Source organism: Megachile rotundata, chromosome 5 (genome assembly GCF_050947335.1).
Source record: "Megachile rotundata isolate GNS110a chromosome 5, iyMegRotu1, whole genome shotgun sequence".
In the NCBI taxonomy this organism is placed as follows: Eukaryota; Metazoa; Arthropoda; class Insecta; order Hymenoptera; family Megachilidae; genus Megachile; species Megachile rotundata.
The window spans coordinates 6,362,309-6,382,223 of NC_134987.1; the positions used below are offsets into that span (position 1 = coordinate 6,362,309).

At 37.4% G+C, this 19,915-nt stretch overlaps 2 protein-coding genes across 2 annotated transcripts in view; both read right to left on the bottom strand.

Annotated features, from left to right (window-relative positions):
* The window catches only part of LOC100876884 (uncharacterized), a 146,184-nt gene that overhangs the window by 90,484 nt on the left and 35,785 nt on the right, over positions 1–19,915 (bottom strand).
* LOC100876996 (kielin/chordin-like protein) lies at positions 9,636–18,809 on the bottom strand. The gene is made up of 7 exons (XM_012291722.2): positions 18,661–18,809; positions 14,715–14,958; positions 13,254–13,357; positions 12,924–13,043; positions 11,843–11,992; positions 11,709–11,771; positions 9,636–9,993 (listed from the first exon to the last, which is right to left on the bottom strand). The coding sequence occupies exons 1-7, from the start codon at positions 18,746–18,748 to the stop codon at positions 9,776–9,778; spliced, it is 987 nt and encodes a 328-aa protein (XP_012147112.2). The 5' UTR covers positions 18,749–18,809; the 3' UTR covers positions 9,636–9,775.

Below are 19,915 nucleotides of genomic sequence, written 5' to 3' on the forward strand. Positions count from 1 at the left end.
ATCATTCAGCACATTGATTATTCAGCACATTTGAATAATTTGAGTTTGAACATTGATATATTTATAAGAAAAATTGTTTATAACAGGAAAAATGGAGATTTTAATCAAATTTTCTTAAATTTAGTAATCAGTTGATTCTGACGTTTAATGAATTTTAATATTAAAACTATTGAAGTATATTATTAGTCATTGTTTTGTATGAATTTTTTAATAAAATTTTTAATTCATAATTCAGCATTATAAATTTAGCTAAAATTTTATTCTTTGAGTTACAAACAGCACAGACTAATAACAATAATTGTATTAATAATTGCATTCGTTAATTTATAACAATTCTTTTAACACTCAATTATTGAATTAATTAAGCAAGTGTTGAAGTTGTCATCAGCCTTGAGATAAACAAATTTTTTCATAATTATTTCTGGTTATCTATATTTAATTTCTGTATAATACTAACGTTCCAATATCTCTAAATATCTAAATATCTGAATTCCCATGTGTATCAGAACAACTCAATTTTTCGACGGTGAATACGCACAGTTTATTTCAATTACTATATAACACACGTATTATAATTTAGTCTGCGAGTGACATCAAATATTACAATCAAAGCCGAAATACTTGATCCCGCAACGAAAGTCTTTGCAAAATATAAGTAAAGTCCGTAATGACAACAAGTATGTCCCGTAGTGACAAGTTATAAGTGAAGCCTCGTAACAACAAATATAAAGAATGGAACGCGTAGCAACAAATATAAGAGAATGAATCGAAGTGAAGAGCGGGCCCGGTGCCCTCGCTTATTTTATACGTTTCACTCCCCTACGACGTCTCCTAGCAACCACCCGATTTCTTCGAAATCTGCCACGTGCCCTCCGTCGACCTTGGCTTCGCGGTCATCCCTCTACGACCGATCCTTGCGATGCCGCCCGTCCTTTGCGGCCGAGCCGCCGCGCCGCCACGCCGCGCGCCGATACCGATGTCGCGCCGGCACTTGCCGGTACCCGCCGTCAAACGGAGCGGTCCGCGCCTTTGTACTCGTTTCTCGAAAATTACGCATCAGGAGACGTCGCCGAGGAGTGCCTTTCTTTTCTGCCGAAGTACGCACCTGGGTTCGCCGGCATTTCGCGGTGGATCAAATACTTTTAATTGGCATTTTTCTCGGAATTTCAGAGCATGTGCCACGTGCCACTTTTGCCACGTGCCATTGCCACGTGCACCACGCACGTGTACATTTCTTAGAAAAATTAATTATCTATCGTCTTCGAGTGCGACCGATCCCGCAGACAGCTAGCCGGAGCGCAGGGCAAGCAAGCTCGCCCTCGCCCGGGTTCTCACCTCTCCCGAGCGGAGTGGCCCTCGGTGTTTTGGTGAGCACCACCACTCCCGGGCGGATTGGTTACCCCCGGTGCTACGATGGTGTTTTTCATGCCGAGACACTCATGGTGTTCGACGAATACGGCCACAGGTTTCCCCGTGCACGTAGGGCTTCGAGGCATGGAAACTCGCCATGCCTGCTGCTTTTGACCAGTCGTCCCCGAAAACCCCGCTAAATTCATTAAATCTTATGTTTATCTTTAAATTTTCATTCCATGCTCTGAAATGCCTCAATTGGCCAGTTCTATCCGTAACAATCCTCCCCCTCGTACAAAATTCATTTAATTTTGTACCTCATTTATTCCTAGTAGTTTTATTAGTTTTCGTGTCGGACGTATAAAATCACCCGTTCGTGTGCGCACCTCGGCCACTCTGACTTCCTTATCTATACCGGGAAATACTCGTGTAACGGTCCCTTTTCGCCAACTATTTCGCGGTGCTTGTAAATCTACGATCAACACTATATCGCCTACTTCTAAGGGATTTTCCTTTTCGGTCCATTTCTTTCGCGGTACGAGTGTAGGTAAATATTCGCGCAACCATCGTTTCCAAAACGCCTCCGCGAAACTCTGCGCTGTTCGCCACTGTTTTCGCAAACATACATTTTGGAGGTCATATCTACCTAGCTGAATCTCACCCGAGGACGATCCTATCAGGAAATGATTTGGCGTCAGTGCCTCTTTATCGCGAGGGTCCAACGACACGTGCGTGAGCGGCCGCGAGTTTACCGAATGTTCGGCTTCTGCAAAGAGCGTAGAAAGAACTTCTTCGGAGGGTGCTTGTTCCCTTAAGATCACGTTTAACGCGGTTTTTACCGACCTAATCAATCGTTCCCACGCCCCACCCATATGCGGTGCGTCAGGGGGGTTGAAAACCCATTTCACGCGTTTCGACAATGCGTATTCCTCGATCTTAGCTCGGTCCATACTCGCGATCGCGTCTTTCAGCTCCTTGTCCGCGCCCCGGAAATTCGTCCCATTGTCGCTGTAGACTACCTGCGGTGTGCCTCTCCGCGCCGCTAGTCTTTGCAATGCCATTATGGCCGAACTAGCACTTAACGAATGCGCGATCTCTAAGTGGATGGCCCTTGTCGTGAGACACGTAAACAACACTCCCCAACGTTTCTCTCTTCGCCGCCCGATTTTTACCATCAATGGTCCGAAGTAGTCGACCCCACAGTGTGTAAAGGGTCTCTGCCGAAAAGCTACACGCCCGACCGGTAGCGCGGACATCAGCGGGTTCTGTGGCCTGCCTCGCCGTATACGACATACAATACACCTACTTATGAGCGAACGTAAAACGCGTCGAAGACCGATTATATAGTATTTTTGCCTTAATTCGTTGACTACCGCGTCGCTACTCGCGTGATAGAACTTCCGATGGTATTCTGCCATTAGTAATTTGGTCGCAGGGTGTCGACCCTCGAGTATGATTGGTCGGTTGTCAAAGCCCTCAAGTCCCGTTGCCGTTACGCGCCCGTTGGCCCTCAAAATTCCCTGTTCGTCTACGTATGGATTTAAACCGGCGATTTTACTTCCCTTGTTGATATTACGGCCGTTTCTCAACGCAACTATCTCCGCTCCGAAATATTCTTCCTGGATAACGCGGTACCAATATTGTTCCCCTATCTGAACTATTTCCAACGGTTCTTTCACGGTGTTCTTCCCCTTCCAACGACCGACGATCGCGTGTACTCGTCGCGCGATGACGAGAAGACCGCGCCAACCCATCAATCTTATCGGTAGCGAAAATTCTGCTTTTACCGTCGCCGCCACGTAGACGCACGCTTTCCGCTGCTCCAATCCGTCGATTGTCGCCTTCTCTTTCGCGGTCAACGTTTTTTCTATCGGCCATTCGGATTCCGGACGTCGCAAAAATTCCGGGCCTTCAAACCATCGCGGGCTTATAAATTCGGAGCTATTTTCGAAGCGCGTCGCGTCGTCCGCGGGATTCTGACCGGTCGGAACCCATCGCCACTCCGTCGTCCGCGTGTTTTCCCCGATCTCTCCTAAACGGTTCGCTACGAATACTTGACGCGTCCGCGGCTCCGATCTGATCCACGAAATCACGGTAGTCGAATCTGACCAAAAAACTCGTCTACTAATTTTAATGTCTAGCTCCTTTTCTACGAACGTCGCGAGTCTTGTCCCCATCAGGGCCGCCTGTAACTCTAATCGCGGTATTGTCAACGGTTTTAACGGCGCGACTCTACTTTTGGCCATGATCAAGGACACGTGCGCGGATTCAGACTCATTTTCGTTTTCGAACCGCAGATAGGCTACCGCCGCGTAAGCCGTTAAGCTCGCGTCGCAAAACACGTGGAGTTGCGCTTCTGACTCCCGCGATTCCGTTACCCCGTAACACCTCGGCATCCGGCATTCTTTTACCCTGTCTATCATGGACACCCACTTGCGCCAACGGACAAAATCTTCCTCCCGTAGTGGGTCATCCCAATTTATACCGCTTCGCCATATTTCCTGCATGATGATTTTTGACTTTAACGTGAACGGCGCGAGGATACCGAGCGGATCGAAAACCGACATGATAACGCGTAAGAACTCTCGTTTGGTGGGCTTCTTTTCGCCTAGCACGATTTCTTTTGGTATATTCTTTAACTCGACATTGAATTTGAGTTCGTCAGTCTGTGTGTCCCAGAAAAGACCGAGGACCCTCTCTCCCCCTCGGTCGCCTAACCGCATGTCGCCCTGCTCTAACCGTTGCCCGTGATCGACGGAATTTCGCAAGGCCTCCGCCTTGTTGCTCGCCCAACCATGCATGGCGAAATTCGCTCGCGCGTTTATCGCGATTACATCCCGAACGAGCTCTGCCGCTTCGCGCACGGTTCTTCGACTCGATAAGAAATCGTCCATATAGCTATCATTAATAATACTTCTAACTGCCTCCGGGTGAGCTTCATTACAGTCTTTCGCATTCTTATCTTTGACGTAGATCGCGCTACACGGGGATGATTTGGCGCCGAAGATTAACGTCGACATCTCGTAAATGTCCGGTTCTCTATTCCTATCTTTCCCTCGCCATAGGAATCTCTGCGCACCACGATCGCTTTCCCGAATTTGCACGCGTAGGAACATATCTGAAATGTCCGCCTTCACCGCGACCGCGTATTGTCTAAACCGAATTAATATTCCCGGCAATGATTTTAATAGGTCCGGACCTGACATCAGCTGGTCGTTCAAACTTATTCCTCCGGTTTTTGCCGCGGCATCGAAAACTAATCGAACTTTATTTGGCTTGTTTACGTTTCGCACTCCGAAGTGCGGTAGATACCACGTCCTAGCCCGCTCCAACGTTTTCTCAACCCTTTGAGCGTAACCCTGATCCAGAAAGCGCTGCATTTCCTGGTAATATAAACGTGCATATTCGGGATCGCGATCTAACCTTCGTTCTAATAATTCTAACCTTTTCCGCGCAGTAGACAAACCGTTCGTGCTCGGCGCGTGATCGTCCTTCCATAAGAGGCCCGTTTCCCAGATTTTTCCCTTACGCGAACTAGTTTCCTCTAGTATCCGCAACGCGCGATCCTGCTCGCCTTTACACGCGACGCTATCCTTTATTCCGGTATATTCTAGCGCGAAATAACCCTTTACTAATTCGTCCAAAGAAGTCAGAGCCTCCCCTGTACATTGATGTTCGGTTACATCTATTTTGTATACCGCGCGTGAGGAGCATTTTGCGGACCCATGCACGGTCCATCCAAGACGGGAGCGCGAAACCGCCAAATCTGTACCTATTATCTCGCGCAGTTCCCGTGTTACGATTAGGTCCCAATTGTCTTGACCGATTAATAATTCTACTCGTGCTCCGTGGTACGGTCGGATCTCCACGTCTTTGGCGGCACCGTGTACCCGCGCAATAATGTCCCGGCTGATCGACTGTGTGGGGAACTTCAGATTTTTTACGGTTATCGCTCCGCGGATCCGGTGCGTGCCGAAGATCCCCTCTACGTCAAAATCTACTTTTTTGCTATTCTCTAATCGAATTTCTCCTTCGCCTATTCCTTTTATAGACACGTCTATTCGCGAACCCTTTACCCCTAGATCTCGCGCCAGCCTATCGTCTATCAGGGTGACCGTGGAACCCTCGTCTAGTAACGCGAATGTATCTATTTTTCGCTTCGGCCCACCCGCGCGTACCGCTATAATTTTCAGCAATACGCTTTGCCCGTCTAGTCAACTATCTATGGAACCGCGATTTTCCCCCGACCTGTTGTCGCTCGCGACGTATGCCCTGCTCGGCGCACTCTCTCCCCCGGATATCGCCCCGCGCTGAGCCTCGTTTTCCGCACTATTTGCGTCGACATATTTATGCAACAGGATGTGATGCTGCCTCTTGCAGACCTTACACATCTCACTCTTGCAATCGTTTCTTGAATGACCGGGCCTCAAACACCCGAAGCATAGGTTGTACTTTTTCACGAGATCCCAGCGCTTACTCACGGGTTCACGGGTGAAGAAGAGGCATTTCGGCGACGGATGATTATCCTTTTTGCAAAACGCGCATTTACGAGCTTCCGTCGCGTTTGTTTCTACGCGCCTATCTCGCCGTTCTGCTACGCATACCACAGCCGTTTTCACCGACGGCCGCCGCGATCCACCGAACGCGCCGCGATCTACCCTTTGTGTCGGTCGTTCCGTCGTGCAATCGATATCAAAAATCCCGGCTTCCGTAGCTAATTCGGCTTCCGCGTATATGAAATCCGCGAGTTTCTCGAGTTCCGATTTCTCTTCTCTAACGCTTACGGCGTACCGGTTATATGCATATCGCAATGCTATCGGTATCTTATGTCCCACGGATTTTACTAGTTCGGGGCTGTGCAGGTACCCTAATAACCTAAACGTTTTAAACGCTACCACTGCACTGCGTAACTTCGTCGCGAATTGTACGAGAGAAATTCTCCCCGAATCTATCTCCGGCAACGTTTTTAATTCCGCGACGATTTTCTCGGCAGCGGCCCGTTTATTTCCGAAATGTAACTCTAACGTCTTTATTATTGTGTCCGCGTCGCGGCTACTCGCGAGCAAAGTTTTAACCACGTCGCGTGCCTCGCCCTTTAGGGCATCGAACAATCGTGCAATGTTTTCGCGGTCCGAGTATCCGCCCGATTCGGATGACGATATATATGCCTCCTTAAAGTGTAGCCACTCTAAGGGATCACCGGAGAAGCTAGGTAACGCTTTCGCGGTTGTGAGACGATTTACTAATCGCGAACTTCCTTCCCCTGCGAGCGACGCTTCACGTACCGCCGCTAACGTACGTTCGATAGCCGCGGATAGTCGATCAGCCGGGTCAATAAGGGATTGCTCACTCACGTTTCGCTGACGCCTTACTGGTAACGCGGTGCTGTTGCTCCATGGCTGATGCGTTGCCCTGTCGTCCTCGCTGCCCTGGATTTCCTCCGCCTCGTCGGAGAAGTCCGTGTCCTCGTCGGCTGCGGATGGGATGCTCGCCTCCGTGGGTCGCTGCTGCCATCCTGCTCCGTGACCGCCGCCTCCTGGCAGCTCCTGCTGCCGCTGGTTCCCAGTGGTCCTTGTTGCCCGACGCCCCTGTCGGATGACAGGTAGGATGGGAGACGGTGCCCTGGAAGGCCCCGCAGAATCGTTGTCCTCCATGGTTGCCGGTCCTGGTCCTGGATCTGCCAATGCTCTCGCCTTCGCTGGTCTGCCCCGCTTGGCCGCTGGCTGCTTCCCTGACTGTTGGGCTGCTGCTCGTTTTCCTCGTACCATTGTCTCGAGTAAAGTCCACTTTGTGTGTCACTCGCACTTCCACACAAGTCACGATATCGCGTCAAACACCGTCTGTCCGGTCAAAGTGTCCCGGGTTTCGGCACCAAAAATTGTATCAGAACAACTCAATTTTTCGACGGTGAATACGCACAGTTTATTTCAATTACTATATAACACACGTATTATAATTTAGTCTGCGAGTGACATCAAATATTACAATCAAAGCCGAAATACTTGATCCCGCAACGAAAGTCTTTGCAAAATATAAGTAAAGTCCGTAATGACAACAAGTATGTCCCGTAGTGACAAGTTATAAGTGAAGCCTCGTAACAACAAATATAAAGAATGGAACGCGTAGCAACAAATATAAGAGAATGAATCGAAGTGAAGAGCGGGCCCGGTGCCCTCGCTTATTTTATACGTTTCACTCCCCTACGACGTCTCCTAGCAACCACCCGATTTCTTCGAAATCTGCCACGTGCCCTCCGTCGACCTTGGCTTCGCGGTCATCCCTCTACGACCGATCCTTGCGATGCCGCCCGTCCTTTGCGGCCGAGCCGCCGCGCCGCCACGCCGCGCGCCGATACCGATGTCGCGCCGGCACTTGCCGGTACCCGCCGTCAAACGGAGCGGTCCGCGCCTTTGTACTCGTTTCTCGAAAATTACGCATCAGGAGACGTCGCCGAGGAGTGCCTTTCTTTTCTGCCGAAGTACGCACCTGGGTTCGCCGGCATTTCGCGGTGGATCAAATACTTTTAATTGGCATTTTTCTCGGAATTTCAGAGCATGTGCCACGTGCCACTTTTGCCACGTGCCATTGCCACGTGCACCACGCACGTGTACATTTCTTAGAAAAATTAATTATCTATCGTCTTCGAGTGCGACCGATCCCGCAGACAGCTAGCCGGAGCGCAGGGCAAGCAAGCTCGCCCTCGCCCGGGTTCTCACCTCTCCCGAGCGGAGTGGCCCTCGGTGTTTTGGTGAGCACCACCACTCCCGGGCGGATTGGTTACCCCCGGTGCTACGATGGTGTTTTTCATGCCGAGACACTCATGGTGTTCGACGAATACGGCCACAGGTTTCCCCGTGCACGTAGGGCTTCGAGGCATGGAAACTCGCCATGCCTGCTGCTTTTGACCAGTCGTCCCCGAAAACCCCGCTAAATTCATTAAATCTTATGTTTATCTTTAAATTTTCATTCCATGCTCTGAAATGCCTCAATTGGCCAGTTCTATCCGTAACACCATGTTTTTAAATGACTGTAATTAATTTTCTTATTTTTATCTTAAATCTTTAACACTGCCTAATTCTAGACAACAAAATTGTGAAAAAACTCGAAACATCAAGCTATCAACTAAATACCAATTAAAAATAAACAATACACCAGTTAACAATAAACAATATGAATACACTTACCTTCAGTTAATAAAAAAACAAGAACACAAATTTTGAATGAAACACAACTATTAAAACGTCCAAATTGAAATGCGCGATGAATTGTATTATCACGAAATATATATAACCTATATGTTATCATATATGTTTACGTTCATTATTTTTTTTCAGCTTCACGCATTATCATACGATATTATTGGATCAGGTGAATATTTAACGTCAATGATAAAAATTGTTATCGCATCTCAATGACAATGATCTATATTTTAATTGTTCTGTCTCATATGTTTTTTCAAATATCGTTGAAATCGTAAAGCTTAATTACCGTTGAATCGCAGCTTGTCGCAAAAACAGTGTCAAAATATTTAATCGTTTTAGCATATCGGTAAGTTCAACATGTGTAAGCAAATAAAAGAAGGTGGGACGTTCGAAACAAGGTCACGACTTTGGGACTTTCCTCGTACGTCAGATGCAGTACGTCAGGTTGGACGTTACGTTGGTGTCACGAATGCAGAAATAATACAAATCTGGGTATGTGAATATACGTTTTTATCTAATACTTTTCATTTTTGGTGATTTAATACGTTTAGTGTCGCGTGAATTTATAAGGAAATCCTCGTCAGGCACCAAAATAAAATCCATTAAAATTTTATGAGAAAAAAATATTAACATACATAAATTATAACATACATGATACAATCCTGTAAGAAGTAAAAATCAAGTAAATTTTAAATAAATTTGAAGTAGTCATTCGAATCAATTTTCCAGTTTCATATTTTACACTATTAGCCAAAGACATGGCACTCAACGTGTTACATGTACTTCATCTAAATTCACATGTGTTGCATATTTTGCAACATATGAACAAATTCACATTTTCCGTTTTACAACTGAACTACAACATTCTAGTTTCTTTACTACAACTTTTTTACTTTCGTATCATATTTTACACTGTTAGACATCGTACTCAATGTGTTAAGGTTTATCTAAATTTGCACATATGTCACATATTTTGCAACGTATCTGCAAATTCACATTTTCTGTTTTACGACTGAACAACTTTCTAGTTTCTTTACTACAACCTTTTTAGTTTCATATCATATTTTACACTGTTAGACATCGTACTCAACATGTTAGGGTTTATTTAAATTTGCACATATGTTACATATCTTACAAGTTATGAAACTACGGACACCAGTATACATGCTAAACCAGAACGATTTGAAAAACCGTTTGATTGTTTCGGAATAACCTTCTGAAATTTAGAAACCTTCTGCTCTTGGAATAGATTCTAAATCACTGGGAGCATACATGACAGGCTCGAGCGTATCGTTGCATTTGGAGTACGGAAGACGTTGACACGTGGGGAAAGGTGGCACTTCACAAACGCATTTCACGCAAACGGAATCGTAGTCTGTTCCTTGATTAAGTTCATCGCCCACGTGCATCTTCATGTCACCGAAAATGCATACGTTACTTTCTGGAAAATTAAAAAAATATCCTCATCTAACACAATTCAGTGTTGTTATGTCTCACACAGTTATGTCTCAATATTCATTAGTTCGACGTCCATTGTTACAAGCAGTGTTAATTGATGAAACAGTGACAATTTCTCATTGTCTTCCCTAACTTTCATGAATTAGTGACATATGTTAATTCTTTGCATTCCTTAATAGCTTTTGCTTACTCCTTAATTTACAAAAAAAAATATACTGATCGAATTGAGTAACCTCCTCCTTTTTCGAGGTCGGTTAAAAATACGTCAAGTATTAAGTGTAGTGTAAGTCAAGAAAGGAGTTCTCAATGAGGAAATATACATATGAGGCATTTGGAGATACACATGTGGAGACACACTCGACATAATAGCGCAAAGGGTTGATGTAATCATCAGACACTATACCAGGTTAATTTCGCTGGATTTTCATACCTAAACATTACGGTAAAAAATTGAAAATCAAACAAATTCAAAGAAATTGTGGGCTTCACTTATTATTTATCAAGTAGATATTAATTGTAAAAATAGAATCAGCAAAGTATGCAGGGTGTTCCATTAACAATGTTACAAGGCAGTGTCTCCAATATTTTTAAAAACATAAAGAATATCAATTAAGTAATACTTAAGTAAGTAATTTAGAAAAGGATTAGCTTAAGATTTCGGCAAATATGGCTTCAAGCAAAGACTGATTATTATATTTATCCCTGTGGATCGAATTTGATATTTTCGTCTGCCATTGAAGATAATGAAAATAACAACTTGTAACAGAATTGAAACACCTTATATAAATGCAAGATTTTCTGTACTCGTATATTCTTTTATTAACGTTAAAATATAGTAATTATTATGGTTAAAATTTGTATTCTAATAAAATTAAAAAATAAATAAATTTTCTGACTGTGCCTAAATTAGATGTGTCTAAATGTTGTAGTGTGTGCTAATTTATTGTATTGCAGAATAAATTATTTCAAGATATACAAAGTTAGCCACACAGAATAGTAAACCATCATTTAACCTACAGTTTGACTATTAATACATCTAATTAATAATACTATTAATAGTTTATACGTCATATTTAGACATAAATTTATAATTCAATGAATCACTCATTCTACAAAAACCACAATTATCCGATGATAAATATTATTAAATACTTCATTCTATATTTAGTAAAAGCAAATAAATATTGTTAGAACAATCAATCAAGTTTGTTGAATATAAAATTACTGTTAATTGCGATTTTCAATAACATTCACCGTCCATAAAACATTGACAACGTTGATAGAATTGATCGTTCAAAGCGTTAAAGTTAGAGGAAAATTTATGTACAAATACTTTACAGATTTGAACACAAAATGAATGACACGTTAGTAAACAATGGTTCAAAGTGAAATATGCTCCATCATAAATTTCGGTGCGAGCACTTCTGCAGCGAATATTGCTGTTAATTTAATGAAACATATGTACCTAACGAATATATAATGTGCAAGAAAGCAAACTAATTAGTGATATTTGTTCAGTTAAATGAAACAGGTATTTCATGTCCACACGTGAATAAATAAAATTTTAGCGAGTGCTAATTATAATTGTTTAGAAGGAAGTTGATTAAGAAGGATAAATTTAGTAACGATCGTTATCAATGTTAACGAATTAGTAATAATTGTTTGTATAATTAAAACACGTTTCGTAATTGAACGTACCTTCGTCGTCAGATAAAGATTTACCACTGTCGTGATTATGAATAACGGTATCGTTCGCATTTTCTGCAAAAATTAACATAATTTTGTATATCCGGAAATTTATGTTAGAACTGAACATTTCTATTTAAACTTACGACATCTGGAAGTAACGCTGCAATCTTTTTGTGGATTTTGCCCATCGTAAAATACGGGTGCACACATTCGGTGCACATCAGCCGCATTTCGAAATAGGGGAGAACAATAATCACGATTCGGTTTCTTGCAAAATGGTTCCACGTTTTCACCTAAACGCGATATTTGATCTTAAAACTTGCTTAAAAATATCATGTATACCTACTTATTGCAAATTGTAATAATATGTTAAAAATCTGCTATTGAAAATGTAATTAATAAATGGTTATGAAGTATTTCAAATTTGTTTACTGCAAAGGGATGGTAAAATTATTTTAACGAAAAGAAAATTAATTTAATTCAGCAGTTATGACAATAATATTATAAAAATAGGATTCTAATTGTTCTAACGTTAAGAATCACTATTTAAAAACTGTAAAATTATTCACCAATTGTGTGAAACAAAAGAAAATGAAGGTTGGGGCTCTTAAAATACAAATGAATCCGAATCATGATTCACGGAATCGGGATTCTTGTGTAATTCATCTGTTCGATAAACCGGTCCTTCTTAATATTTCTACGTCGATCATTTTAGGATCCGAATTAATGTTTACAAACACAACTGCTTCAAAGGAAATATTTTAAAAGCTTATTTCGGAAAGGTTAGGTTAATTATCAATCACCTGAACGCGAAATTTGGGATCACTTTAATCGAAGTGGATTCTAATTCTTGAATCATTGTTCATCGAATCAATGAAATTTCTTTGGTGGCACACGTAGAATCTTAATCTTGAGATCAAAAATTAAGCAAGAAGGTGATCATTTTACAGTGTAAGACTCGAACTGATGTTTCTGAACATAATTACTTCAAAGAAAATGAATCAAAGGATTATCTTTTAGAGGTTAGGTTAATATCATATGAGGTCCAATAGCATTGTATAACGTTATAATACTAAGGACTTCGATTATTTTTTCGAAAAAGTAAATAAACTATTGGACTCGAACTAGTTTTAATGTGAAACACATTTGAAATAAAGCTGTTGAATTTTGTATAATATAACAGAATTCGTAACACTGTATTCGCAGTATAGAACCCTTTTATACCTTTGTATCCTGGTTTGCAGTAACAATCCAATTCCGGATCGGATTTTGGACTAAAGGATTCTCCGTCTTTGTAAATTTTGCCGTCTACTTCGCAAGTAGGTCTCTCTTCTCCTTCCTTAACTAAAGAATATTACCGAATTCGTTTAAAATCAACAGTAAGTGTTTATATTAAAGATGTTAATTTCAGAAATTGTCAAAAAAATGTAGTTCTCAATAATTATAATTTGTAAAACATTGTAAGACAGAAAACTGCAACTTGTATGAATGTAAGTGACGATTTTCTGTTGCTTTATTTTTAATATATGCAAGTTGCATTTTTCAGTTACTCACGACAAACGTATGGTCCTGGACAGCACGAATCATACGAGTTTTGGTAGTAACAGTTGGGTTGCGACATGAAAGCACAGTCGTAAGCCGCGCAAATGAAACTGGGACTGTTTACAAATTAGAATATAATGTAATCTATGTGAATGTTTAAAATATATAAAATATAAATAATAAATCTTTTAAATCTATTTTTCTATAGATATAACTACTAAATTCCCTGAACTACAATTTTGCAATATTTCACAATTTCTTACAGATTTTATTTTCGAATTCACATATTAATATAAATTACGCTTATTTCTACTGCATTTAATGAAAAAAATTGAATCGTTACACTCGTAAAATCTTTTACAATTTTTCACGATAATTTGACCGACTTTTAAAGTACAACTTTTATAAAAATGTTTAAAAAAAAAGAACATTGTCTGACAAAATTATGTAAGTGTTAACGTTGAAAATGTTCCTTGTTCAATAAAAAATATACAGTGGAAACAACATTTTACTAATTCAGTAAAAAGATGTGATCAAAAGTAGGACTCTGCTAATTCAATAAAGAAGATACAATCAGACTTTATCGGTTCGATAAAAAAGATGCAATCAAAAATAGGACTTCCTTGGTTCAATAAAAAAGATATAATCTAGTATAAGAGTTCTCTAGTCCAATAAAGAAGATATAATCAAAAATATGGCTCCGCTAATTCAATAAAAAAGATGTGATCAAAAATAAGGCTTTCCCAGTTCAAACAAGATATAATAAAAAATTAAAATAGTCGTTTCATATTAGACATCTGTTTTCAATTAATTAACGCGGTGATATGCGATCGACGTTGTAAATCTAATTAAATTAATTATTTATAGAAAATGCAAACGAAAGGAGCTTTTGAAGGCTCTTTTTATAAACTAACAGGTTAAAAAAATAAATCGAGAAAATATCTGACCACAAACGTCAGTTTTAATTTAACTTAAAACTCAATTTTAGTCGCGTTATATCCTGAAAATCTGAATAAATATTTCTTGAAATTCCAGTATTTTTACTATTTTTTTTCTCAAACAAAATCTCAAGAGAGATAGTTCTTTAAATTAAAATCGACAAGAAAGAATTTTTCTGTGAAAACCGTCGTATTTGCAATTTTTTCACGTTTCCAATTTGTTTTCCTCTTCAATGATCAAATATACAGAAATCAGTTATGTAAATATGTTAAAACAAGTTTCAAAAATTATCTATAATTTTATCAAGTTAAAATATGTAAGAAAGCTTTGTAAGAAATATTTGTAGTGACTGGGGTCTTAAACGTCTCAACGTGCCAGATATGTTATTCTGAAATGTGGCTGTGAAGGATGAACTTCGTTTATTAAGTCAAATATTGAAAAGACCTTAATCTCGTTAAAAACCCTTAATACACGAATACCTTTGACTCAAAATTTTCAATGATTTATTCAAACTGTAAATCCATTGATACTTACGGACTTTTATCAAACGACATACATTTGCACGCAAAATCGCAAGGATTCTTGTCCTCGTCCTTCAATTCTTCCCCGATATTATACTCGTGACCATTTGCGTAACACTTATCCTTTGACAAGCTTTTCAAATGATCGCAATTGAAACTTTTAGGACAACAGTCGTCAGGTTTGTTGTACACCGGTTTGCAACCGAGATCCTTGTAATATCTCAGGGGGCCAGGACATTTTGTTTGATCACAGATCTCTTTAACACCCCAACAGAAAATATAAAAATTATGTGTCAATTTTGGTGCTGTTGATCTTTCAATATTTTAATTATTATAATGATCAGTTTAATTTGGAGAAAATTAGTTGGATGAACTGATGAAAGAATTACTGAATTATTGAGTATTTTCACTTATAATTGATATTTCAACTATTTTGAGCTTTAATTAATCTTCTTTTGTTATCATCGAATATTTATTATAGTTATTTATTATTATAGGCAATCTTTTACTTAATCATCCTCTGAATTACTGTAACTATGAACATTCAAATACATTTTTCTTTGAATACATCACTTGCTTGTTTGAATTGTGTAATAGGACAATTAATATTTTAAATTCTAATTAGTAGTGATTGCTGTGATAATTAAGAACACAGTCCAAAATAAGTAGTTAAAAAATTAATAGAAACATGAAGCTAATATTTATACAATTTTTAAAATTCTCCAAAAAAAATTTTGGATGAATTTATAATTTATATTTCTTGAATTTCTCTATACTTATAAAATAGGATTAATTTGATCATTTAATCGTACTTGTAACTTAAATTGTCCTAATCCTTTTCAGGTAATTGAAGTTTTTGTGTAATCAAATACAGAGTTGATTTCTAATTAAAATGTTATATTTTACAATTTTAAATGTTTGAATTATAAAAATTTTGTTTAAGTTTTTGTTACAAGTATTTGAGAGATTTAAGATTAATATATTTTATTTTTCATAAAAGTAATAATATTCTCGTATAAAAAATGAACCACAATATCCTAAATGGGATAATGAATAATGAGTTGAAATTAATTTCTGTCTTTGTTTATTCAAAATAAAGAAATATTTTATATACATTTTGTAATTTTGCTTTATGACCGCGTTAATATTATTTCATTAAACAAAAGAATTATACGTTTAACGGAATTCAATAATTGACCAATTACCAATCCGCATAAATTTAACAAACATGATGAATTGAAATTATACGAGAATCACGAGTTATCGTCAATTTCCCAGTTAATGATCGTTTGATATTTGAACTAGCATAATGATCACGAACTTAATATAAATCAAACAATGAACGATAATGTATCAAACGAATAGAGCAAAATTATTAACTCTTCATGAAATTGCTCTTTATTCACCGTTATATCATCAAGTGCCTTGAAAACATTCATCAGTGCGTCAGTATTCGATTTCCTAGTTAATGATCGGTTTAACCATCGATGATCACAAACTGATACAAATCGAACGGAGGGATAATGCATCAAAGAAATATGAAATTATTAAATGTCCGTATTCGTATGAAGTAAAATTATACTTAATTCTCGTTCTATCAAACACTTTGTGATCTTGTATCAATTAATTTTGTATGCAATACTTTTCTGGTACATTACGTGCTATAATGATTAAACTATTCAAATAATGAAGCATTAAAACGAATATGATAAAATTGTACATATTCTAAACTAATTCGAATTATGTCAGAGAACATGTCGATTATTAATTTCTTAATTAATAATTCTTTGGCACCATGAGTTTCGTGATATGATTATAAAATTAATTCTTAATCACCATGATTTGAATATAATGTTACATAATGTTCTATTATATTACATGATATTGTAATATATTATATTATTTTACAATGTGTAAGAAGTATTCTTTTGTATGTTTATTTAAATGTTTTTATATTATATCTTGTTAAAGTCTTCATAGTTAAAAATAACAAATAGTTTTCTAAATAAAGTATATGTTTGTAATTTCAAATGGAGAGTAATTGCAAAGTATATATTTAATTTCGAAAAGATTAAATATAATCTTCATGGTATAAGTTAATTTAAATAAAATATTAGAAGAAATATTATAACATTTTTAACTGCTTATATGTTTTACAGTTCGAATTGTATTTTTGCATTCTATCACATATCTCTAATTAGTAATTTATTTAAATAGTTTTCTCCACTCGGTCCAAAAATTTACGTATCTTTTATTATATTATTTTACTGAATTAATCCATTGCATTATTTTACGTTTTGAAAATGTGTTCTCCAAATTTATTAAAATAATATAATTAGGACGACTCTAAAAGAACGATGCGCTAGAATTTAAAGAACCTGAGTTTCCTTTGAATGCCGCGTTTCTTATGCTTTTCAAAATGGCTGCCATGATATCTCACGGAATAAACACTCCTCTCCAAATTTTACATATTTATAGAAAAAGGTGGAACAGTTGATCACAGTTTGGCCTTTCATTGTTATATCAATACATTCTTACGTTATATTTTTGTTATGCAAGAATTATTTATGCATATTTAAATTTGAATATCTTCCGATATTTCGGAATCCATTCCAAAAAAAAAAGAGAACAAGTTTTTAGCTGTTGAATTTATACTCCTCTATTACGTCAAGCCATTTTTATAATATGCACTTTTTATTGTAAAGACAACGTTTATAATCAATTTATATGCAACTACTCAACAAACTTTATTAAGGTTTTGGATAAAAATTATCAAAATTTTCAGAAGCGTTATATGGATTTTTTAACGAATATTTACAACATTTGTCACTGATTATTTTTACCAATTATTGACATTTTATATTTAGGATCTTCTGTAATTGTCTTGAATAATCTGTAACTATTCGTCAATAATTACATTTAACTTTAAAAAACTTGCTTACGTTTATTTATACTCTATATATTTTTCTTCGTTCATAATTTAAACTTCTTATTCCTTACATAAATATAATAACACTAGATTTATGGAAAACGTCGAAATGAATCTTAAATTTTTCATTTAAAATTGATTTCTCATTTTACGAAGTCTCTGTTCAAATATTAATTTTTGTTAAAATAAAGAATGATTGTGTACTAGTTTCCCTGTCACCCCTTTCTACTTCAATTTCAATTTAAAAATAAATCAAATATAAATCTTACATTATTAATTATCTATAAATGTAATGTTAAAATTGTTCTTTACTTTAAATCTTGTTCAATGATTACACTTCGTGTAAAAAATTTTGCTTATACTTCTTTTCACACGTGCCACATTTTGACGATAATATTATCTCCTTAACCTACACATTTTTCGACATTTGCGTCAGTCAGAATTACATATTTGTTACTGCAATATTAAGATAAATAAAGAACGCTAAAATGTTAAGTTTATCTAAAAATTTAGTTATCATATTATAATATATTATAAAAATTTTGTTAAAATTTTAGTTAGTTTAGTTTATTTAAAAATTTAGCTATTGTATAAGTTATAATTGGTATCGAAATCTAACCACGATTTTTATGGAAAAACAATTTAGTTTTGTCATATTCGAACTACAACGTGCGTCATAATTCTCGATATTATAAACCAAGGGGTTCTTATATTGTCACATTTGAGCTCAAACTTTGAGAGAATTTTTTTACACCATATATTAACTGGTCAAGATAAAAGAGGTCCGCGATGAATACAGAAGTACAAATATTTACAGAATTTGAAATTTTATCGTGGCCTCGTTTATCCTCTTTTGACCACCCAGTACTAAATTCTCAAAAGATAAAAGACAAAAGAAGAATTTTGTTCAATCTAATTTACTCCACAAACATCACTCACAATAACCCAGTAATTCTTTCAAAATTGACAGTCCTGAATACAAAATGTCTTTAAATCAGTAATGAATCTCCTAGATAATGATCCTTCTCACCTCGTCCTGCCACGTGAACAGCGACGAGCAGCGCCAGAAGGACGCAGCTCTGAACAAACGAACATGAATCACGAATTCTAGCCATCATCTCGGCTCGACTGTACAAACAACAACTGTCTCGTGTCTTTTATACTTTCGATTGTCCAAGAGTCCAGGAAAACGAAGAACGATGGAGAGGGAATTTCCTAGGTCAGGATTCCACTCCGAGTGGGAGAATCGTTTGCTTTATCAAATCGTGGCACAAACGTGTTACGAAGGCCGTCGACCAAACGTGGATACAGGAAGAGTGAAATGAAACGGACAGTGAAAAGAAAGATGGAGACAAACGTAACACCATTGATGACACGTTCGTCATTGATGATCAAAGCTGTGAGCTTTTATGTAACTGGAAAATTGTGAGAAAGGGAAGGAGGAATTTTGGGTATTAATGTTATGTATTAATTAATAGAGCAAGGTGTAGTCATGGATTATGAAGAACAGGGAAGACTTCAATATTAAATGATATCGAGCATGTATTAATTAATAGCGCAAGATGTAATCGAATAGTTGTACAATTGTGGAAAATAGGGCGACGGACTTGGATTAAAAATGTATGTATTTGGATTACTAATATTAATTAGTAGTGCAAAGAACCAACAATCGAATAATCGATTAATTAGAAAAAATAGAGAAAACGAATTTTGAATATTAATTATATCATTTGAATACTAATTGATATTAATTATTAATTACTAGTGCAAAGTCTAATCCAATAATCTAATAATTGATTTTAGTATAATCAAGTAATTACGAAAAATATGGAAGACTTTCGAATATTAATTAATAGAATAGCAATTGCTAACACTTATATGAAATCGAATAATATTAACGATTTCAGCAGCAATCAAAATGGAATATTTATTGCATTACTTAATAATCAAATACAATATATTGCAATTATCCACATGTACTTATATTAATTCAAGTAATTGTAAATTGAAATAATTTAAGATTTCTCCTCATATATTCAAGAAATTCAATAATGCAATAAATCAATAAAAAAAATTCAATTCGATCAATTTCAGGCTTTTCTTCTAAAAAGTATGAATTAACAAACCATAATTTTCAAGCTCCAAAAGAAAAATTATTTATTTTCTAGTTTATCTTTATATGACCAAAAATTCGCCAAAAAGTACTATTGTTTGGTAGTAATATACTATGCTTTATTATGCTACAAATAAACATTGCTTGGTTGTAGCAATTTATTACAAATATC